Consider the following 24,329-nt stretch of genomic DNA (forward strand, 5'->3'; position numbering starts at 1 on the left):
TGTGGCAAATATTACTCCAAAAAGGAAGAGGAAATAGGAAGTACCATGTCAAAAATTGAAAGAATTGAAATCCAAAAAGCTGAATCACTTCTCCAGAGCCTCTTCTCTCCCCTTACCTTCTCTTCCTTCTCCTCTTCTGCCACCTCCTCCTTCATTTTCCCCTCTCTCTCATATGGATGACTTCAAGGGCCTGTGAGCTGATGTTACCATGTTCTCATTTAACCATTGTCCTTCAGGAGGGATGACAGTTTTGAAGAGGCTCCACAGGCACCTTCCTCATCAATAAGAAGCCCCTTCCCTGATGGCACCGGACCCTCCTCACTGAAGCTTTCACCCAACATTCCATTCTATTGACCAGAAACTGTACGTTTGGTGCCATGGACTCCAAGAACCCTAGAGCTGTTGAGAACTCTGACAAGTCACAGATTCTATGCCTTGCTTTGGGACACATCTGGACCATTCCAGGGAGATAAGGCATGAAAAAGATGCCCCATCTTGCCCCTGAAGTAAAGCAAAAATAAAGATCTGTGGGGGTTAGGACCCTGAAGACTCAAACACTCCTCCAACATGGCATCATCCCTGGTGAATCAAGATGGCAAAGTGGGAAACCAGACTGACATAGTTTATTACCTTCCATCATTCTCATAGGGACACGCTGGGGGACTCCTCAAACATTGAATGTAAATCTTATCACATATAAAGGAAGAGGGCACACTGCTAGCTAAAAGACTCTTTTCAGAAATACACAATACACAAACTTAAGTGACATTACTCCGCAGTATAACTTGATTTTTCTAAGTCAGAATTAATTCAAAAGTGTTAATTTAAAATAGATCCTTATCATGTGTAGTGACTTTGAAAATAAAGATTGGGTAAGGAATATGTTTTAAAATATATGCCCTGAGCTCATATGTCAGGAACAATCCTTCATTCTGCTCACATCTGTCATCTACTTCTCTGCAATCTATTTGATGAGCTCAAAAAGTAGCCCATGCAACTATAAAAAGGAATGAAGTCTTGATACATTCAAAAACATGAGAGAACCTTGAAGACATCATATTGAGTGAAATAAGCCAGACACAAAAGGACAAATATTGTATGATCTCACTGTTTTGAAACAATTAGAGTAAGCAAACTCATAAAGTCAATCTAGATTATAGGGTACCAGGTAAAGGGGTAGGGATAGGGAATGGGAAGTTAAGGCTTAAAATGTTCAGGGTTGCTATTTGGAATGAAGGAAATGTTTTGGTAATGGATGATGGCGATGGTAGCACAACATTGTGAACACAATTAACAGCACTGAAATATATATCCGGATATGATTAAAGGGGGAAATGTTTATCTGGATATGATTAAAGGGGGGACTGTATATATGGTGTTCTGGTTTGCTAACAGTGCTGGAATGCAAAACACCAGAAATGGATTGGCTTTTATAAAAGGGGGTTTATTTGGTTACACAGTTACAGTCTTAAGGCCATAAAGTGTTCAACAATCGGGTACCTTCACTGGAGGATGGCCAATGGCATCTGGAAAACCTCTGTTAGCTGGGAAGGCACGTGGCCAGCATCTGCTCCAAGTTCTGGTTTCAAAATGGCTTTCTCCCAGGACATTCATCTCTAGGTTTCAGCTCCTCGAAAATGTCACTCTTAGTTGCTCTTGGGGCATTTGTCCTCTCTTAGCTTCTCCAGAGCAAAAGTCTGCTTTCAAAGGCTGTCTCCAAAATGTCTCTGTAAGCTGAAGCTCCTCTCTCAGTTCCAGTACATTCTTCAAAGGGTCCCTCTTGGCTGTAGCAAGCATCTGGGCCTGTGTGGCTCTTTTTAAAGTACTCCATTAAATCAATCAAGACCCACCCTGAATGGGCGGGGCCATAACTCCATGCAAACTATCCAATCAGAGTTATTACCCACAGTTGGGTGGGGCGCATTTCCATGGAAATAATCTAATCCAAACATTCCAACATTCCAACCTAATCCCCACCAATATGTCTGTCCCCACAAGATTGCATCAAAGAACATGGCTTTTTCTGGGGGACATAATATACACAAACTGGTACATATGGCAACAAAATAAAACTTAAAAAAATCCATGGAACTACTACATAAACAATGAACCCTAAGTTAAACTTGGACTTTAATTAATAGTACAATTATAAAAATGTACTATCATCAATTGTAACAAATGTTCCATGCCAATGCTGGGTGTAGGTAGTGGATTCGTATATGGGAATCCTGTATTTTATGCATGATTGTTCTGTAAACCCACAACTTCTCTAATAAAGAAATAATAATAATAATAAAAGATACATACTGTTAAAAAAAAAAAAAAAAAAAGTAGCCCATGGCCTTCTGAAGCATATAACTCCCCAAATGGATCCTGACAGCTTCCCATCAGTTGCATCTTACATGCAGTGCCACATTTTTAAATTTTCATATTGCAGGAGAGTAGTACAAAACCCTGAAACTTTCTAAAGCCAAATGTAAATATCAGCCTCAGCATCCTCATCACTGCATCTGAAGGATACAAACGTCACTCATACAACCCCAAAAAAGGTTAACATCCAAGTTCCCCATGAAACTTCAACGGATTCATGGATGTTAACCTTTTATGGGGTTGGAAAAAAGCAATTGGAGCCCATACACTAGATTACTCACACTCCAAGTCTCCACCTATAAGGATATGTGTCCCTGGCTCTTTTGGTGTACAAAATGTGATCTTCCAAGGTTTAAAAAATCAGACTATGAACATAATTCTCAAATACAGCAGAGAAAAAAATTAACATGACACAAAGAGTTCATCTTCAGAACCTGCCCAGAAGGTTAAATCTGATTTTTTTATGTGCTTGGTAAAAAACTGGAGGTTTTCCAACAATACTCAAAAATAGTTTCTTTATTGAATTTTAGATAATACAAATAGTAAAATCAGCTGCCGGAAGGGAAAATTTGTGCCTTAGAAATTATTCTAAACAAGTTATCACTTGAGTTTGAAAACAATTTCACACATTCTCAAAGTACAGCATTAATATAGTTCCCATGCCAGGTAAGAGCTCTAATAATCTCCCATATACGCTCTGTCATGTTTAAACTTCATTTTTACCAAAAATCACAGATCTGATAGTAAAAATTGGCAATGCCAAGTCATAGTTAGTTCACTAGGAAAGACTACTTTCTAGACATTCAGGAACTAGAAGGAATCAAATAAATTAAGTGGACTTTTACAGGAGCAGCTATTACATATCAGTGAGTTAGGCTTTAGTCAATGATTTGGTCAAACATTTACCGAGCACCAAATGCAAAGCACTAGTGAAACAAACAAATGGCACCATTCCTGCTTTAAGGGATCCATAGTCTCCTGGGGGAAGGAGAATATATACCATGATGAGACCACAAGCAGAAGGACCTAATCTTCTCAAGGGAAGGAGGGCAAGTCGGGGAAGGGGGCTTGGCTGGTGGGGGCATGGTGGGGAGAGGATCAGGCAGAGGAAACAGCACAAAGTAAGGCTCCAAGTTTACTGACCACATGCTCTAAAGATGCAGGGATAATGATTTATACAGGGCTCATTATCATGGATCAAGGGAGCAGAAGGCAGACGGGAAGGTGGGCAAGTCCATCTGCACAGTGTTTGTAAGGAGCTAGTAATAAGGCAGCCTACAAGTCATCCACATGGTGTTTCACAGACCTTTAAGAAAGATATCAGGCATACAGGAGAGTTCTGAATGTCACCTTTGGCAATTTGTAAGAAACAAGTGTTACTATGTAAACAACATGAACTCCAAGTAACCAAGCTGGGCCCCACATGTGAGTGGTTGGTTCCTTGGTTTGAAGGGCCCTGTGGGAATTACTCTGTGGGAAAACTGCAAGAAATGAATAGAGGTTACGGGTAGGACATTTTAGTTTAATCTATCAAGACCCTTCAGATTTAGTGGCAAGGAGGCCCTACCAGGTGAGAAGACAGGTGTGGGTCAGGTGCGCCTGCACGCCCCACCGCTGGGGTCATCAGGTCCAGCACAAGAGGCACATAAGAGGGAGTGTGCTCTCAGCCCCCGGGGCCACCCATTCCCCCTCCTTTGTCTTCCCTACATAACAAACCCTTCCATTCCATTCAGGGTTGTCATCTGTAAAATGGGGATGACCCCAGGATTTACCCCAGGAAGCTGTTAGGAGGATCAAAGGAGCCAGCGGGGTAAAGTGCTTGGCAGTTCTGGCTCAGAGTCAGTGCCCTGGCAATGCAATCACAGTGTGATGATGATGTGAGTCCTCTCTCCTCTCTTTGCAGACATGAAATACTCCAGGAAGTATCCACGTGGCCAAATACTGATGAGAAGTCCAAAGGTTGTGTGCTCAAACGTTCTAGGAGCAAGTTTGTCTCCACTGCCTAAATACTATCCGCTATAAATCAATATGCATATATGATTTCAATGACACAGCCAGCATAGTACAGCAGAAAGCATGTAATTAGGTTTGTAAGTCAGGCTTGTCCGGGTTTGGATCTTGGCTTTACCCATGATCCAAGTCAGGTCTAGTCCTTCCAATCCTCCGTGGGCTGATGTGTAGAATAGGGATGCCAACCACCTCCCAGGACTGTTACAAAGTAGAAGTGAGATAAAGTATGTAACAGGTCTGATGCAAAACAGGCTTGATAAAGGGAAACCCCATAGCATACAAAATTCTCACATATTGGCTGAATCAGTGGACTCATAGAGACAGAACGGGTGCCTCACTGTACTTACTCAACAACTCTTTTTCACACAAAAGATTTTACATTCTCTTTTGGAAGAGAGAAAAAAAGAGGTGGAGTCTGAGAAAATTTATAGCAAACAGAAGGTGCTCAAAATGCTAAGCACTTTCTCTTTTCATCTTAAAATGCCTTCACCTCCTATCCTTTCATGCGCAGACCCTTCTTACTCAGTGGGTTATGTAGCATGGATGACATAAAGTATGGGCACAGAAGCCAGGACTTCAGCTCACTGGGGAAGCCTGTGACCTTGACCAACACAACCTCTCTGGGTCCCAGTTCTCACAAGCAAAGCAGAGAGACTGGCATAGATACGACCCCCTACTCAAAATCCTATGTGCTCTGAGTTAAAACAGAAATCCTCCCTAATAAGAGGAGGATTGTCCATCACACATTATTTAAAAAAAGCGCTCAAGGAAGGCTGGAGTTTAGAGTGACTGCATCAACAGGGAATGCTGGGCTTCTCAAAGTTTGTGCAACATCGGGAGTACTGAGTTGATCCTTGATAGCTAGCATGGTAAGTACCAAGCAAAGCAGTTCACACAGTGATTTTTTGAAATTTCCAACAACTTTTGGCCAACTGCAGGGAAACCATGAGAATTAAAAAGGAGCCACCAGATGTCACTCTCACAAAAATATTGCATTAGTTGGCATTGCTTTAGTTTCTACTAACATAAATAGAGAGTTAAAAAATGAAGTAGTTAAGGATCTAAATTTTCCAAATGGTACAACTCTACAGTCGATTTGTTCAAATACCACAATTGCATGGAACTTTGAATAGGAAGTGAAATATGGTAGGTTAGTATAGGCTGGAGTGAAATAGTGACACATCCCAGAGTACTTTGGGCAGATAATAAAAGATATATTTACAGCCTCCCCCTCCCCAGCCCCGAGGATCTGGGGGAAGGTGCAGATGTGCTGGACATCCTCACCTGGACTGGTGTTGATGTTGTCACAAACATTGGGATTGGCGGTTTGATATGCTGAGCCCTCGAGCACGGGACTTGCCTTTATGAAGCTCGTTACTGAAAAGGAGTCTAAACTTGCATATAATTGTGCCTAAGAGTCTCCCCCGGTACCTCTTTGTTGCTCAGATGTGGCCCTCTCTCTCTCTAACTGAGCCATCTCGACAGGTGAACTCGCTGCCCTCCCCTCTACGTGGGACCCGACTCCCAAGGGAGTAAATCTCCCTGGCAATGCAGAATATGACTCCTGGGGATGAATGTGGACCCGGCATCGTGGGACTGAGAGTATCTTCTTGACCAAAAGGGGGATACAAAATGAGATGAAATAGTTTCAGTGGCTGAGAGATTTCAAATGGAGTCGAGAAGTCACTTTGGGGGACATTCTTATGCACTATATAGTAACACGTCTTAGGTTTTAATGTACCGGAATAGCTAGAAGTAAACACCTGAAACTACCAAACTCCAACCCAGCGGTCTGGACTCCTGAAGACAATTATATAATAATGTAGATTACAAGGGGTGACAGTGTGATTGTGAAGACCTTGTGGATCACACCCCTTTTATCTAGTGTATGGATGAGTAGAAAAATGGGGATAAAAACTAAACGACAAATGGGGTGGGATGGGGGTATGATTTGGGTGTTCTTTTTCCACTTTTATTTTTTATTCTTGTTCTGGTTCTTTCTGATGTAAGGAAAATGTTCAGAGATAGATTGTGGTGATGAACGCATAACTATGTTATCATACTGTGGACAGTGGATTGTATAACATGGATAATTGTATGGTGTGTGAATATATTTCAATAAAACTGAATTTAATAAAAAAAGGCAAAAAAAAAAAAAAATGAAGTAGCTAACTTTATAAAGGGGAAAAAAATGGACCCTTCTGCATTCTGTTATAAATATGGTGTTGAGTTGCTTAAGGCAGGAGTTAAGTTCTAAGGTCATACTTGAAAAGAATATCATGTATATTCAAAACTAACACAACAAATATTTTAAATTGCCACTAAAATAGAGTACACATGGTTTTGGACATAATCTTATATAGTAATGGGTATGTATAAACATAAAATGTGTACAGTCATCTAGAGTATATAATAAAGAGTGTATATGTAAAATATAGGGCTTTTAAATACAATTGTGTATAGCAGAATTTGTTTCAGGTAAATAAGCAAATGATTTACCCCCCAGTACATATTCCTCAGATACTATTTTTATTTTTATGACTATAAAATGAACCTTGTAAATCACTTAATATGTCAAGTACACTGTCCTCTAGTATCTATCCTACCTAATCTACAGTAAATAAAGGAATATCTAGGGCATGCTATTTTTGTTGGGTTATAATTTTACAAGAAACGAGAAACAACAATAAAAAATAGAACCAAGAGATTGAGTATTAACATTTTAAAGTGTTTATTCTTAAAGTATCACTAGTGGAGATCTTTCAAAATGAAAACAAACAGAGTTTATAGCTTCTTCCTATGAATAATCATAATAAACTCCATTATTAACAGTGAGGCACTATTGGACACTTACATACTTATTTCTAATTCAGAATCATAAAGGGTGAGAATTTCACCACCACTACTACTATTACATTCTGACTGCAATAATGGTAACAACAATAACAACAGGTAATTATTAAGTACCAAGCACTCCTTTAAATTCTTAACCTGCATTAACTCATTTACTCTTCCTAACAACCCTATGAGACAGAATGAGCAAATTAAAGCTGAGAGATTTAACTCATCCAACATTCCATAGTGGAGCTTCAGTTTTCCCATCTGTACAATGGGAATGACACTTAATTACAGCATCATTGTGAGGTATAACCAGATACTGTATTTAATGTACCTAGCCACAGTGGTGGCACCACAGATACAATAAGCAATCCCCATTGTTATCATTCAAGTGGTTCTACAGCTGAAAGTCCCCAGTGAAGCCTACTGAATGAACAGAAAGAAACCTCTTACATCTTGCTGAACCCTCAAACTCTCCAGTTACAACAACAAAAAACAGACAGACCTAGCACTCTCACTTGTAACTCCACTCCAAAGTAAATGGCTTAAGAAGACACAGAACCGTGTTACTCTCCATACCAGTAATCTGAAGGGTAAGGCTTTCAAAGGTGACTCCAAACTGAGAAAGCTCACAGTGTGGGTGGTGATGAGGTCAGAGGGCTTGAGTGCCCGGCTCGGAGTCAGCCACCTAGTTTTAAACCCCAGTTTCACCACCCACTAGGTCCGTGACCTTGGACAAGCTATTTACCTGTTTCCCATCTCACTGTGTGGTTATCCACAGATTAAATGACACATGTAAAAAGCACTTAGAATAAAACATCAGTTATTATCACTATTATAGTTGCTACTTGAGTCTCCTAAAGGCACATTAGAAGCTACATAAATGATCTAAATAAATTATGGTACATTTATTCAGTTCTCTTCAATCATTGCATAAAGAATGAAGCAAACAGTAGGAATATTCTAAGATTTACTAAGTAAAAAAACCTAGTCCCAGGAATGGTGTATGGTACGAGATCCCACTTATATTGATAAAAACTAGATTTGCATTTGTATATAGACAGAAGACTAGCGTTACTACAAAATTCTTAATGCTGGTTTCTCTGAGAAAGGAAAGGGAGGAAACAGTAAAAAGAAAATTCATGGTTTGGCTTCTGAATGATTTAAATCTTTTACAAGAAGAATGTTTTTATGTATTACTTGCCTAATGTAGAAAGGATAAACAATTTTAAGAAGGTGTCCTTATACACACAAAAAAAGATAAAGGCATTACTTTGAGATCCAACACACCCAGAGGAAAAACTCAAGCACAGTAAGGTAAAACGACATTTCAACTAAATTTGTTTTATAACCCAGACCTTTAACCTCACATGTAAGGAAACAGCAATCAATCCTATCCTCTGACATTGTGCTTACTCTCAGTCTCTAGACAACTTTTTAAAAACTTTTTATTTGGAAATACTTTCTAAGAAGAAAAAAAAAAATGCTAGAGTAAGAATAGTACAAAGAACACCTGTGTGCCCTTTATCCACATTCATCTATTGCTTTATAGTCTGCTCTTCCCTCTCTCCTTCTCCCTCTCTACACACATATTTTTACATTTTTTTCCAAGCCATTAAAAACTAAATTGCATATATTGTAGCCCTCTACCTCTAAATACTTCAATGTGTATTTCCTAAAAATTAGGATATTATCTTACATAGCCACAGTACAGTTATCCACATTAGTAAATTTATCTAAACTACTGTCTATACTCCCAGGGGTGTAAATCTCCCTGGCAACACAGGATATGACTCCCAGGGATGAATCTGGACCCAGCATCGTGGGATTGAGAACATCTTCTTGACCAAAAGGGGGATGTGAAATGAAACAAAATAAAGTTTCAGTGGCTGAGAGATTTCAAATGGAGTTGAGGTCACTCTGGTGGACATTCTTACACACTGTATAGATAATACTTTTTAGGCTTTAATGTATTGGAATAGCTAGAAGTAAATACCTGAAACTACCAAACTCCAACTCAGTAGCTTTGACTCTTGAAGACGATTAGATAACAATGTAGATTACAAGGAGTGACAGTGTGATTGTGAAAGCTTTGTGGCTCACACTCACACTCCCTTTATCCAGTGTATGGGAGGATGAGTAGAAAAATGGGGACAAAAACTAAATGAAAAATAGGATGGGATTGGGGGGGTGATTTGGGTGTTCTTTTTCACTTTTATTTTTCATTCTTATTCTGATTCTTCCTGGTGTAAGGAAAATGTTTAAAAACAGATTGGGGTGATGAATGCACAAATACATGATGGTACTGTGAACAGCTGATTGTACAGCATGGATGATTATATGGTATGTGAATGTATCTCAATAAAACTGAATTAAAAAAAAAACTACTGTCTATATTCCAATTTTGTCAATAGGCCCAGTAATGTCCTTTATAGCGTCTTCACCCACAGTGCAGGACCTGGTCTAGGGTCAGCTGCTGCCTAAGCGTTCGTGTCCCTTTAGCCTCTTTTAACCTGGCACATTTTCACAGCCTTTCTTTGTCTTTATGACACTGACACTTTTGAAGAGTACAGTCCCCTCTCTTTTATTCATAGAATATTCCTCATTTAGAGATTTTCTGATGTTTCCTTGTGATTAGATTCCAGTTTGACTACACAGAGGGACACTGTGTCCCTCCCAGGGCGTTACATCTGGAGGCACCATGTCCATCTGGCCCTACTGGTGATGTTAATGTGGATCAGCTGGTCAAGGTGTTGTCTGATTTCTCCACTGCATAGTTAACTGTTTTTGCCCTGCAACAAAACACTTCAGTGAAGTGATGTAAAACCAGGTAACTATCAGGTTCCTCATCCAAATCTGTCCCTAGATTCAGCGATGAGGATACCTGCCTGAATCAATCTTCACTATGATGACTGAAAAATGATTTTCCAACTCCAACACCCTCATCCCCAGCCCCACATCTACCAGTTGCTCTTCAGTATTCTACTGGAAGCAACAGCCATCTTCCCCTGCCCCATTTATCTGTCTAGTTATTTATTTATCATTGATACGGACACAAGGATTCCTATTATTTTCAATGATCTATATTGTCCTTAATTAATTAATTAATTAAATATTTGGAAGCTCAAATTGTCCCAAATCTGGCCTAGGCAACGTGTAAATTTCTCACAATTTACCTCTTGAGGGCTAATTCGAAAACTGAGAACTCGCTTATTATGAGAGTTTTGTTTTGCCAAGGAATCTTACAAGATTGCGGCATATCTAAACTTCGGCATTAAGACTTATTTTTCCAATTCCCCTAATGAAAACTGAGGTCTGTAGCCACTGATTTACATATTTGACACAACACTATACAATCCAAAGTGGACTTTATTAACATGGGGATATTAAGGGTCTGCCCAATTTGCTGCCATCTAAAGCTGACTTTCTTTACTAATTCTTAGTTGATCTGTTTTCTTGCTGCACTGAATGCTCGGGGGAGAACCTAAAGGACCCCTAGCATTTGTATCAGAATACTAGTGCAGCCCTCTCAAACCCAGTCTCTTTAAATCATGTATTTTTAACTAAAAGAGAGGTAACTACGGTGAAAACTGGCAAAGATGTGCAGTCAAAATAAAAAAACAGCCAAAATTCAGAAGGCTGAAAAAAAACAGCTAGAGACAACAGAGCAGCTCCATTATAACTGTTTGGTCAATTTTAATGGAAACTTGAGGAGCGTCAGTAAAATCAACGGAGACAGGAGCTCCTGAGGGCCTTTCAGCCTGGGGGCTGGGGCAGAAGTGAACTGACCCTGGGAATGAATCCCCGCCCCCTCCATTAAAATGCACCTGGGTGACATGTGAGATTCTGAAGGCTCAGACCATTTTCCTGTTCCTTTTTTACTTTTTCTGCTGTCAAACAAGGGTAAGGAAACAGAAGCTGTTTCAACAGCAGTGTTTCCACATCCATTCTCCAGCTTCCTGCATATACAAGGCAGTGGCAGAAGCTTCTGGATGCTGGCGTCCTGATTCCTGAATCACAGCTCCTGCACCGTGCTGTGAACTCTTAGCTCCAGAGGCTGCCACAGAATCCCCTAGAGGGTCTGTTCTGGACTGGGCTGTCCTGGAGACCCAGCTAGAAGACTCCTTGAGCCCCTCTATATACTGTGCAAGTGCCTAATTCCCTGATTAAACTCTTTTCACTTAAACTCCCTAGAGTGGTTTCTGTTTCCTGAACTGAAACCTGATGGAGAGAGACAAAGGACAGAGGAGAAAGTAAACAAACAATACAAACCGTGATAGTATCTATGAGGAAATTGACTGTATGCATAATAGAGAAAAGAGAACCAAAAAGAGAACCGGAGCTTTGAAGATGGGACCCGAGGACAGCCTCACTCAGAACCTGCCCTTTAAAGTGAGAATGGAAAGTTGAGAAGGAACTGGTCACAGGAAGAGCTGATGAATTATTCCAGGGGAAACCATCTGTGCAGGAGCACTGTGGTGGGAAAGAAACCTAATGGAAGCTAGGTGACTGGAGCAAAGGCAACGAGGGGGAGAAGAGCAGGAGTGAGCTGGAGGAAGAAAGCAAAAGACAGACTATGTAGGCCACAGGAAGGAGCTTGAGTTCTATGCTAAATGTTACTGAAAGCCATTAAAAAGTTTTAAGCAGGGCAGCAAAAGGTGACTAACGCTTGTAAAAGAGCACCGTGGCTGCAGAGTGGTGAACAGCTTGCAGAGGGCAGAAAGGAAGAGGAAGGCTAGCTGGGATGCTCTCCCAGAAATCCAGGCATCCAGGCATGAGAAGACTGGCAGGTGGCAAAGGAGACAGAGACGGGCTGGTGTGGAACCAAGTTTTAGAGGTAGACCCAGCAGGACTCGCTGATGACCGAGATGTGGCAGAGGGAAGGGAAGTTAACAGGAACAGAAAGGGGGAATCGAGGATGATGCATGGGGAAGGCTTTTTCAGTTGAGCAATGATGTTGTAAATCTTTACCCAAAGCCCTGGGTTTGCTCCAGGATATATATATATATATATATATAGAGAGAGAGAGAGAGAGAGAGAGAGAAAGGACAATTGTCTCCAAATCACCACAACTGAAATGGAATGATTTGAAGTCTTTAAAACAAAGAAAACAAGAGTTCATTCAAGGATGTTGCAGGTCCCTCATTCTTTAAAATGTGCAAATCTAATCTACTACCATGTGAAACATGCTTCCCCAGACATACAGACCTAAAGTTCTGACTTGAACAGAGCTGTATACACCAACACCGCACTCATATCCAAATTAAAATGTCACCTTCTTTACCTCCTAAAGACAGAACCTTTAGAAGAAAAAATTCGTTTCAAGCCAGTAGCTTTATGTTTTAAATGTCAAATATAATCAGTTCAAAAATAGACTTGAGTCTACTATCTATGAAATCAGATTCAGGTTACTTTATGTCAGACGAAAACTCCAAGAATCTCAATGTTTTCTATTTTGAAAATATACACATATGCTATTATTACCAAGAAGCAAGTTGGTAGCAATTTGAACACCAGGCTTCAAAAAGCATTGAGTGTTTGATTAAATTACAATCATCCTCATTTGGTAAGAGCTCAGTAACTAACCCAGCTAAGGAAGGTGCCCACATGACATCAGTCAGCCCTGCTGTAGAAGAGAAGAAACTATGGCTTGGTTACCTGACTTGAGCCAGTCCTCCAAAAGGACATTTCTCTGTAGTCTGTTCCCCAAAGTCCATTTACCATTATTTGTATTTTAAAAACAAAACCTCCCCTACCAAAACTAGATCTTAAAATTAATACTTAATACCAGGATATTCAAAGTGGCTAATTGCTATCTTTGAAACAATTTTATTAATTTTGATTCTTTCCTCACTCTGTAACATTCTAGCCAGTTATATATATTTTTATAAAAAGTAAAATCTGTAACATGACTACTAATCAAATTAATGGCTGCAACTAAACATTTGCAGTGTGCCAGGCACTGGACAAGTGTGCCAGGCACTGGACTGCACATAGCAATTCAAAAGGTTGGCATTTCATAATCCCCATTTGACTGATGAGACTGAAGTTCAGAGAGGTTAAGTAACTTGCCCAAGGTCACACTTCCACCAAGTGGCAAAACCCAACCCATGTCTGCTAATTTCCAAGCCCATCCATGTTCTTTACTCTCGCCTTCCTAGGAACAGGCATATAAATCTGAAATTCAGTTGTACCTGTAAAAAGGCTGATTTTGTTTGACTCTTTGTCCTACTTGAGACTTTAGATACAGTGACAGTCTGTTTTATACAAGCAGCAATGGCTTACAAATACAATTACCTGTTCATCCTTCCAACAGGAAACCAAACATCTTGGATAAATAGCAGAGCCTTGGGGAATAAACTAGGAAATCAGAAAAAAAAAAAAAAAAAAACATTATCCATATAAACTACACATCTTCTGCTTTCTTGCAAATGAATGAATGATTCATTCAGACAGGGGTAATTCACGTAGCCCTCGATCCTTTCCTTTGACGATGTCACACTATAAGAGCAACAGGAACCACCAACCAAATACACCCTGCTCTCAAGTCTTGCTTTTTGATGCCTAGCACTTTTGCTCTATTCTCATCAAAGGTAATGACTGCTCATTTTTATTTCTGCCTGGGAAATTTTATTTTCTCCAAGAGATTTACAATTTTTTTCAATTATTTTAAGTGTTAAAAGTATATTGTGGTGATAGCAAATAGGCACAAACAATCTTTCTGGAGTGACGGAAATGGTTTAAAATGGAACAGTAGTGCTGATTGCACAACTCTGTAAATTTTCAAAAAATCACTGAGTTGTAAACTTAAAAAGTGAATTTTTCAGCTGTAAAAAGGAATGAAGTTCTGATACATGCTACAACATGGATGAAACTTGAAGATACCATGTTGCTTAAGATAAATCAGACACAAAAGGACACATTATATGATTCCACTTATAAGAAATACCCAGAGTAAGCAAATTAGTAGAAACAGTAAGTAGATTAGAGGGTATCAGGGATGGGAAGGAGAGGAAGAATGGGTGTTAAAGCATAACGGATGAAGGGTTTCTGATAGGGGTGATGGAAAAATTTTGATAAAGAATGGTGGTGATGGTAACACAGTATTATGAGTGTAACTAATGCCTCTGAATTCTATGCTTGAATGTGGCTAAAATGAGAAATTTTATAATATATATATATATATCTCTCCACAATAAAAAATTATTAACCTGCTGTGCCAGTTTGAATGTGTTGTGTCCCCCAAATGCCATTATTTTGATGTAGTCTTGTGGGGCAGACATTTTGGTGCTGATTAGATTTGCTTGGAATTTGCCCCACCCAGCTGTGAGTGATGACTCTGATGAGATACTCTCATGGAGGCATGGCCCCACCCATTCAGGGTGGGTCTTGATCAGTGGAGCCATATAAATGAGCTGACTCAAAGAGAAGAAACTCAGTGCAGCTGTGAGTGACATTTTGAAGCGGAGCAAGCTTGCTAGAGAGGAACGTCCTGGGAGAAAGCCATTTTGAAACCAGAACTTTGGAGCAGACACCAGCCACGTGCCTTTCCCAGCTAACAGGTTTTCTGGACACCATTGGCCATCCTCCAGTGAAGGTACCCAATTACTGATGTGTTACCTTGGACACTTTATGGCCTTAAGACTGTAACCGTGTAGCCAAATAAACCCCCTTTTTAAAAAGCCAGTCCATCTCTGGTGTTTCGCATTCCACAGCATTAGCAAACTAGAACACCTGCCAAGTGGGTAAAATTGCAACCATTCATATGGACTTCCATACATATGCCAAAATGCTGTGGTTTAATAAGAGAGCAGGGGGATGTGCTGGTTTAGATGTATTATGTCCCCCAAAACGCCATGGTCTTTAATGCAGTCTTGTGGAGGCAGACATATTAGTGTTGATTAGGTTGAAATCTTTGGATTAAGTTGTTTCCATGGAGATGTGACCCATCCAACTGCAGGTGATAACTCTGAATTATTTCCATGGAGGTGTGGCCCTACCCATTCAGTGTGGGTCTTGATTTAATCACTGGAGTCCTATAAAGAGCATACAGACAGAAGGAGCTTGCTGCTGCAGCTTAGAGAGACATTTTGAAGAATGCCATTGAAAGATGATGCTGACATTTTGGAGAATGCCATTTTGGAATGCAACTCGCAACCCGGGGGCAAGCAGACACCAGCCACGTGCCTTCCCAGCTAACAGAGGTTTTCGAGACGCCAATGGCCTTGCTCCAGTGAAGGTACCCGACTGTTGATGCCTTACCTTGGACACTTTATGACCTTAAGACTGTAACTTTGTAACCAAATAAACCCCCTTTATAAAAGCCAATTCATTTCTGGTGTTTTGCAAAACGACAGCATTAGCAAGCTGGAACAGGATTACAGGGGACAGTTCCATTCTTTTTTTACATTTCTGTATTGTGCAAAATTTTGCTGACAACCTGTAAGAACCTGGCAATCAGTAAAAGCAACAGGGCTATTTTAGATAAGAAAAAATGAATTTTATGATACATAAATTATACCTCAGTTAAGTTTGTTTTTTTTTCCAATGTATGGAGAAAATGCTAATGGATTATGGAGGTAAAGTCTTCCTCCTGTTTGAGAGGATAAAAATATCAGGTTGTTAGAAAGCATTAAAGGGAGTTCCTTTGTTGCTTTTTATGAGGGTGAAGGGCCACCCTTTCCTGCTAGGAGCCAGGGCACCTACATTACAGCTTTCCAGTTGGGTGCCAGAGCCTGTATGCCAAAAGGTGAATACTTCCTCTTGGAGGCAGCCAGGAAGGCTAAACATATACAGCAGTTGAGAACCTAGAGGGTTAGGGAAGAAGGTAGTATCTGGAAAGGCTTCCAGGAGGAGTGGCACATGAGGAAGGCCTTAAATGATAAAAAAGGAATTGGCCAAGTCAGGGAACAGTATATAAAAAAGCTGGGAGGAAAGAAGGGACTGAGCTTTTGGGAGATGGAGATGGAAAGGGGAGCTGCTAACGCTGAAATAAAGGTCGGTGTTAGTTATGCAAGATTCTGGGACTCACCCCAGACCCACTGAGTAAGAATCACTGGTGGTGAACCCCAGGAACGTGCTTCTTAAGCCTCCCACCATCCTACCCTGGTGATTCTTATGTACACCCAAGTGTGAGAACCATTGAACTAGGTGCCTTATATGCCATACCAAGGTGTTTGCATTTTACCTCGAAGGCGATGAAAAGCTGTGGACAGATTTTAAGCAGCAAAGTGAGAAGTGACTTGCACTTAGAGAGAGCAGTCTAGCAGGGCACACTACTTCAGGGCACAGCAGGAACCCAAGAGTCCTCTCCCAGGACCCAGGAGTTCACATACAGCATCACCTCCTTTAACTCTTACCATCTTATACTAAATAACAGAGAACAAACATTGGTTTTACAGGTCATGGTTTCCTATTAACATTTAGATGCTAGACACAAATCCTGTAAGAATGTTACGATTTTCACCAGTGGAAAGTAGGGATTACACAGCAAAAGGTTTGGAAAAACCACATATGCATGTGTTGGTGGGAAAATGCCATTTTCAAAATATTATTGACAATGCCACCTCCTTTGCTGAAAAACATTAGCGTTCAGTATCAGATGGAGCTAGAACAGATGGCCTTTTGAAAGTCCATGTTTACCATTATCTTTTGCGGCAAGTGGTTTTCCCTCCTCTCCACAGGGAAAGAAAGATATAAGGACTGTAAACTTGCAGAATTACCCAGCTGGAGTCCTGGGTAAGCCCAAGAAGTCCTTGAATCTATCCAAAGGAAATCCTCCAGGGGAGGAAGCCCCGAGTGGCCCCCGAACAGGCTGACTTGCACACAATGCCCGTTCCTTACAGGGCCGGGAAAACCCTGTCACAGAGACAGATAGTGCAGCCTTAGTTTTAGTACTGCCAAGAGCCAGGTTTGAGTCCCATGTGCTAAGAAAGCACTTTATAGACCTTTAATCTTTACAGTAACCCTAGGAAGTAGTTCCAGTATCTCAGTTTTGCAGATGAAGAAGCTGAGACTCAGGGGGATTAAGTAATTTATCCAAGGTAATACACCTTGTACATGGATGAGTGGGGATTCAAACCCACAACAACCTGACTCCAGAAGTTGCTTCAAACCACTTCATGGGATGTGCCAAACAAATTTACATTTTTTTTTCCTAGTTTTTGATGCCTATGTGAGTATTAAGGAAAAAAACATTTAATTCATAAGACTTACAGTACATTAAAAGCCAACTTAAATCTAGCCCTAGAAATCATCTTATACAGGGGTCTCCAAACTTTTTCTATAAAGGGCCAGACAGTGAACATTTTTGGCTTTGTGAGCCATGCTATCTGTTTCAATTCTGCTTTTGTAATGTGTAAGCGGCCTTAGGCAATACCTAAACAAATAGGTATGGCTGTGTTCCAACAACATTCATTTACAAAACTGGGGAGTGGGAGTGGTTGTTCTGGAGTCTGCCCTGGGAACCAGTAGAAAGGGCACGGAATCAGGAGTTCAGCCACCTGGCTTCTAACCCTGATTCTGTGCCTAAGCAAGCAGAATGACCTTGGACCAGTCACTTCCTTTCCTCTGTTTCTAAGATGCACACTCCTGCAGCATTTTCTTCTCAACTGACTGCAAGAATAATGTAGAAACATGTTTCAATGCACTAAAATATTAGTGGCAGATTCTTAATTAAACACATAAATATGAACTGTGGCAGCAACACCTTAAAGGAAAAGCATAAGGGAAAAGAGAAGTAGTATTTTAGGAGCACTGCTATGTGCCAGGAGCTTTGTAAAGTGTAATCTCATTTCATCCTCCTCACCAACCTTACAGGATAGCTATCACCATCCCCGTTTTAAAGATGAAGGGAGAGAAGTTAACCAGCCCATGATCACAGCAGCAAACCTGAGGCCAGGATTTGCACCCAAGCTGGCTGCTCCCCCAGAAGCTTGACACCGTTCTGTGCACTGGGTGGTTGTTCTGGGCGAACAAGCACTTGATCAATACTTTGGACAGATGTCCACATTTGAGCGCTTCTGGGCAAGGGTTTTGGATTCAGGCCTCAGCCCTCTTGCTTCAGGACTCTCCCACTCTGTTCTCTCTTTTCTACCCCCTCTCAAATAGACTGCAGCCCATTTGGCCTGAAAAACAAGATGTGAGAACATGAGGATTTTTCCCTTTACTTATGAGTGGAAGGACTGTGACTCATACATTGAAAGAGACCAAACACCCCAGAATTGCAGAACAAAGTGGTCTAAAGTAGCAGGGAGAGTGAAGAGCAGGCCAAGCCTACCCTCAGACAAACTGTGCCCAGTCCCACTGACTACACCAGAGCTGTGGGTCAAGTTCATTCTGCATCTCAAAACTTAACTGATGAAATATGGAATTACTCAAATATGTCTGACCTTGTCTGTCTCCCTCACCAATGCATTTCAGGTCAGAGTCATCCCTTTAAAACTGTTCTTTGCAAATGGGGTTGGAAAGGGAAAAGTGAAACCAAGGAAATTGGATCATCACTCCTTTCATTACTTAAAAAATAGTAATAAAAGTTAAAAAAAAAAAAAAAAGAAGAAGAAGAAGAAGAGGAGGAGGAGGAGGAGGAGGAAGGGGGAAGGGGGAAAAAGGTTCTCCAAACATAGGGGGGAGTACTTATGTCTCCCTACTGCCAAAAAAGGAAAAATAAAAAAAAAAAAAAAGAAGCCCAAACTCCTTGGCAAACATCTGGTTACAACATAAACACCAGAGCTCTCCTACCTTAGCTACACAACTCTTGCATACCTTCTGTTCCAGCCAAAACAGCCTCCAGCATGCTTCATCCCTGCCTGAGCATGTTTACCCCCCTGCTACTCTCTTTGCCTGAGGGAGTGAAGGAGTGATCTGCTCCATGGCTGCCTGCTGAAATTCCACCCCTCAAAGTCCAGATCAAATGTCACCTTCTAGATCACATATGTCAATGCGAAGAGGAATGTTTCAGACAGATCATCAATTTCAATTCCTGCATGTTACCTGTGGGGAAACCCAAGCCCAGAAGGGTTATGGACTTGCCCCAAGTCACACCACTCTTCGGTGAAGACTTGATCTGGGAACCAAGTTAGCTGGCTCCCAGCTGGAGCCTCCTCATGGTGATGTCCTGCTGACTGACCCCTGAAAGCCCTCTTCTCCTACTGCCAGCACCAGTTGTCTGCTTGGGGTCACCTGCCTGGCTGCCCAAGGGGTCAAAACAATGACTTACCCACCAGGTTATGCTGAGTACTGAGCCCCCTTACATATAGTAGGCCTTCAGTGGGCTGCAACATTCATTCAACAAACAAAACAAAACATCTGAAAACTACCTGCCTCCCTACTTCCGGTCTCCCACACACTGCCAGAGAGGGCCACTAGGAGTGCGATCTCACCATGCCACTCCTCAACTTAAAGCCTTGAATGCACACCATGCATGAGCACGTGGCATGAACGCCTCTGCACTACCTTTCTTGCCTCCTCTCCCACCACAGCAGCTTCCCAGGGCACAAGCTCTCACCTGCCTTATACCTGCTATTCCCTTGCCAAGGGGCTCACTTTAAAAGCTCTCCTCATCCCCAGTCCCCTTCTGCCTGGGTGACCACACCTCATCTGGAAGACTCAGAAGTGTCCTCCTCTGTGCTCCCAAAGCACCCTGCATCCCTCCTCTGTGGTTCTCAGCACAGACTCCTGTATCTGTGGGCCTACACACCTGCCCCATTCCCACTAGACGATAACTGAGGGCAGGACTGTGCTTGCCTCTCCAGCTCCTAGCACAATACCCAACATATTAAATTAGACTGAATTCTTCTTCTCATTTACTAGTTAAAATCAGGACCAACAAATACGATACAGCATTTCACTAAAAGACTTTAAAATATGCAGGTCCTACACATATGTCAGCATTTATGTCAGTAACACCAAAGAGACATGTTCATGGATCACAATAAAAAGCATTTATTGCACTCCTACAGTCTTCAGATGAAGAGCTTAAGATGCATAATGGCATTAGGAACTGCCAGGAGCCCCTTAGAGAGGAGTGATGACCTAACCAGGCAGGTCTAGGTGCACGGTGGGTATTGGAGGGAGGCCCAGATCCACCAAGCACAGAGCAAAACAGCAGAAGAGCACACAGACTGGACAAAGGAAAGCCCCACACATCTCATTTTCTGGGAAGGAAGCACACAGTGACTTCTCGAGATTCCACATGAGATGGCCACTGGGGCACCCAAGACTGCGGGGCAGGGGGCTATCAGCAGATGGCTAGATGGAAACCAGGGCCTTACCAAATTCAGAGTATCAGATTCATGCTGTGGATAATTAGCTGTAGCACGCATAGGCAGGGCACTAAGATGAGAAGGCCAATAGCTAAAACAAGAACTGATTCCTGCCTAAAGAAGCACAACTGTCCTACTAGACTTGGAAGGAAGGGGAAACCCAGGTGCAGGGGGAAGGGAGGAAAAAATGAGGGACTGTTTCACTGAGAATGGATGGGATTTCAAAAGAGATTCAAGGGCAAACATTTCGGGAAAATTGCCTGTTGTTAACCTGAGCTGGAGTTGAGGCTGATGGTAAACTGAAGCTGTGTTTTCCTCCGACTAACCTGCCCCTTCTTAACCTTGCCCAAATCCATACACTCAAAACAAATGGCCTAGGCTCCCTCAATGAGGAAATACAGATGCTATTTCTCCTTATCTTCCTGCCCCACCCTGTTCTTCTGCCTTAGGTAATAGCACCACCACCCAGCCCCACAAGGAACTCAGAATTATCACTGACTACCACTGACCCTCAAACCGGGAACCAGCCACCATGTCAAGTCCTCCTTCATGTTCTTACAAAGTCCCCCAAATCAGCCCTCTTCTCTCTGATCCCACAGCCTCTGCTCTACTTCAGTCCTATTGTCTCCCACACAAACTGTTGCAAAAGTTGTCGGCCTCTTGCCCTTTTTGCTTCCTCCTCCACAATCTGGCCCCATCAACTTCACCAGACTTATCTTCTAAAACAAATAAACAGATCCTACCACACTTGCCTAGTTAAAAACCTTTCAGGTGCTCCATTTCTTAGGAGCTGTGACCCAACTCCTTAGCGTGACATTCTGGACATTGCACCTTGTGATCCAGGCCAAGCTTTCAGGCCCTAGGCCGCTCTCCACCCCAACACGCTGAGCCCTTTGCAGAACACACAGTGCTCTCTTCTCACCAATCTCTGCTTCCACCCTGGCCTGTACTTGATCCCACTTGCTCTAAGAACAAAAATTGTATGATATCACTTTTAAGAGATGACTAGAAATAACAATTTAACAGAAATAGGCAGATTAGAGGTTACTGGAAGAGGGGGAGAGGGGAAGAAGGGGTGTTTTCTTATAAAAAATAAAATCTAGTGAAGCAGAAAACCAAGTCAGATTCACAAGCGAAAGAAATTTCAGCCACTACCTGAGGGAACTCAGAGGGAAAAAAAAAAAACATTTGCCCACACTTACTAGCTACTCTCAGTTTCATTTCCTCACTTGTAATATGGAAATAACATTGATTGAAGTAAACGGTTACACATAGGGAAGAAGCTGCGGTGGGGACAAGGTTGGAATATCAAATCAAGACACTTGAATGTCAGGTACAGGGATATTTAATTCAATTCATAACAGGGGAGCAATAAAAGCTCCTAAGGAAAGAAGAGAAGGTACAGTCAATGCACTGTGAAAGTGTTACTACCTTGATTACAGAGAAGTAATAAGGCAGGAGGGAGGGCAGCCGGCTCCGGTCACACCAAAAAGATACCCTAAAGCTATATATATCACACACATATATATAAATATATATAAAGATTGTCACATGAAAAGTGAAGAAAACGTTATTTCATCATTTGCTTTTATGTGTGGTTTTAAAGTTTCAACAATAAAGAGATGCAGCTGAAAACACTCTTTGGTTCACTGCTCTGTGGTCTTGGAACCCTCAATGCAAGGCAGGCTTGCCCTCTTATCTGCCGATCGCGAAAAGAAACTGTAGATTGGTTTTTGTTTTGTTTTCATTTGAAGGCCTACATTTATAGCACGGTATTCGTAGTTAGGAGTTTCTTGACATTAAAGAGACAGAAATCTTAACCCGCCTCCTCCAGATCATCCACTGTTGCATCATTTGAAACCAAGTCTCCTCAGGCAGCGACTCGTAAAATTCAAACCAGGTAAAATGGCAGCAGCAGCAGCTAAAGCTGCTGCGGGAGCCCTTTCCTCAACCGTAAGCGCAGGAGAGCGCACTCTGAAGCCGCCGAGTGCTGAGAGGAAGAGCCAACAAACCAACAGGTTGGGCGCCCCCGCCCGAGGGTGCTCAGACCTGGGCGCGCCGCAACAGGAGCAAGTAGCTAGTTACTTAGATACAGTTGAAACCAAAGGGGGCCCAAGTCGGTTCCCAAAAAGCCTTCCCGCCGGCCACGACCGACTCTCGGGACCCCTTGGCTTGAGTGGAAGCACCATTTCCCGGGCTATTGTCCCTGCCCTTTAGCCCCCAGCCCCCTCTGTAGCCCCGGCCCTGCCCTGCCCTAAGGCAGATACCTCCCAGGCTCCTTTCTCCTGCTGTCCCCTCCACTCATCGATTTGATGGTTCTGCCACCAGGAAACTTCCATAGAAGGTGAGATTCCCAGGTCGAGAGACAATCCCACAAAGCCCCAGAGCTCCAGTGTCGGGACTTGAGGGTCAGACTTCAGGTTCAACTGATTGCTGCGGATCCTCGGCTCCCCGCGCTTGCATCCGTCCACCCGGACGGGGGTTCCTTCATCCCCAAGACCCTTCCGCGCGCCGCAGAGCTCCGCAGAAACCCCTCCTCTCCCCCGCGGGGACAGAGCCTCCCAAGTCCGGGTCCTCCACCCGCAGCCCCTACCCTCTCCCAGGCTGGGGACCAAGGGGGCGGGACCATGGCCGTCCCTGCCCGGCTCGCTCATCCCTCCCAGCCCCCCGACCCGCGGTCCCAGCCTGCCAGTACCTCGTCCGCTTCCAGCTCCGCTCCGTTGCCTACGAGCGCCATGTTCCTCCTTCGGCGGCAGTCGCCCGAAAACCAAGCAGGGAGCTCAGTGCGGACTCCGCTTCTCGGCTCCGAGCACAACCCAGCACAAGGGAAGGAAGAAGCGGGCGGCTCCGCGCTCCCGCCGGATCGCAGGCGGGGCAGGCAAGCAGCTACTCGGGCACTTTCCCCGCCCCCCGCGCTCGGGGACCGGGGTATCCATTTCCCAAGGGGGCGTGGAGAGGGGGGGGGGCCAGCCCAGCCGCAAGCTCCGCCCCACGGGCTCCCATGGGCGCAACCAACCAGCTCTTCGAAACGTGTTTCGGGGGCGGAGTCCCCTCGCAGCCAGCCTGCTCGCCCGCCTGGCCCGAACCCCTGGGAAGGTACCCTGAGAGTCCCCGCCGCCTGTGCTCGTCCAAGGGCTGGTGCGCGCCTGGGGCCAAGGGAGCCGGGGACTGACCAGGTCAAGGGCGAAGCCGCGCTCCTCCTGGGGCCCATGGAAGAATCCACCTGGTCCTCGGGCCGGTGCCAGTCCTCTTCCTTCGCCCGGTGGGCACCGCTTCTCGCAGATGGTGAGGCCAGAGGATCGCCTCGGTCACGGTCACCCGTCACCGAGAGGTCTCTCTGACACGCCACCTGCCCAGCCAGCATCGTGTTCGGGAGCATTGTGTTCAGATACAGGGACGCGGTGTTTGCTTTCTGGAGATGTGTGAGCAATGAAGGAAAAACCACGGTATAGATATTGATACAAGGTGGAACACCTCTCTTCTATCGACGCGTTTATAACTCCAAAATATGTGTATGATTCGTGCTTGAACTGTAAACTCCATGAGAGTAGGGATGCTGTCTGTTGTCTTCAACGCTGTATCGCCAGCAGCTAGAACAGTTCCTTACACATAGTGGGCACTCAACAAATATTTGTTGATAGAGTTTAGAAATTGATTCTTGCCTCCGACAAGAAATAATTGAAATATCCATCTGAGTTGGATTTTTTTTTTTAGGGTACCCTTTTGGATTTTGGTCCGCTTTATTTTATACAAAATAAAATTCATCAAGCTTGTGTGTAATTCTATGAACTTCAATGAATGTATACAAACACCATCCAATCATAATATAGAACAACCAATAAAAAAGTT

At 42.9% G+C, this 24,329-nt stretch overlaps 1 protein-coding gene across 1 annotated transcript in view; it reads right to left on the reverse strand.

Annotated features, from left to right (window-relative positions):
* TTC39B (tetratricopeptide repeat domain 39B) overlaps nt 1-22,996 on the reverse strand; it is a 140,816-nt gene extending 117,820 nt beyond the window's left edge. Inside the window, exon 1 of the mRNA XM_037796984.1 lies at nt 22,748-22,996. Within this exon, the coding sequence (XP_037652912.1) occupies nt 22,748-22,819 (72 nt within the window). The 5' untranslated portion in view covers nt 22,820-22,996. The remainder of the gene's footprint in view (nt 1-22,747) is intronic.
* Nucleotides 22,997-24,329: the final 1,333 nt, after the last annotated feature.

This window comes from Choloepus didactylus, chromosome 10 (assembly GCF_015220235.1).
Source record: "Choloepus didactylus isolate mChoDid1 chromosome 10, mChoDid1.pri, whole genome shotgun sequence".
NCBI classification, from domain to species: domain Eukaryota; kingdom Metazoa; phylum Chordata; class Mammalia; order Pilosa; family Megalonychidae; genus Choloepus; species Choloepus didactylus.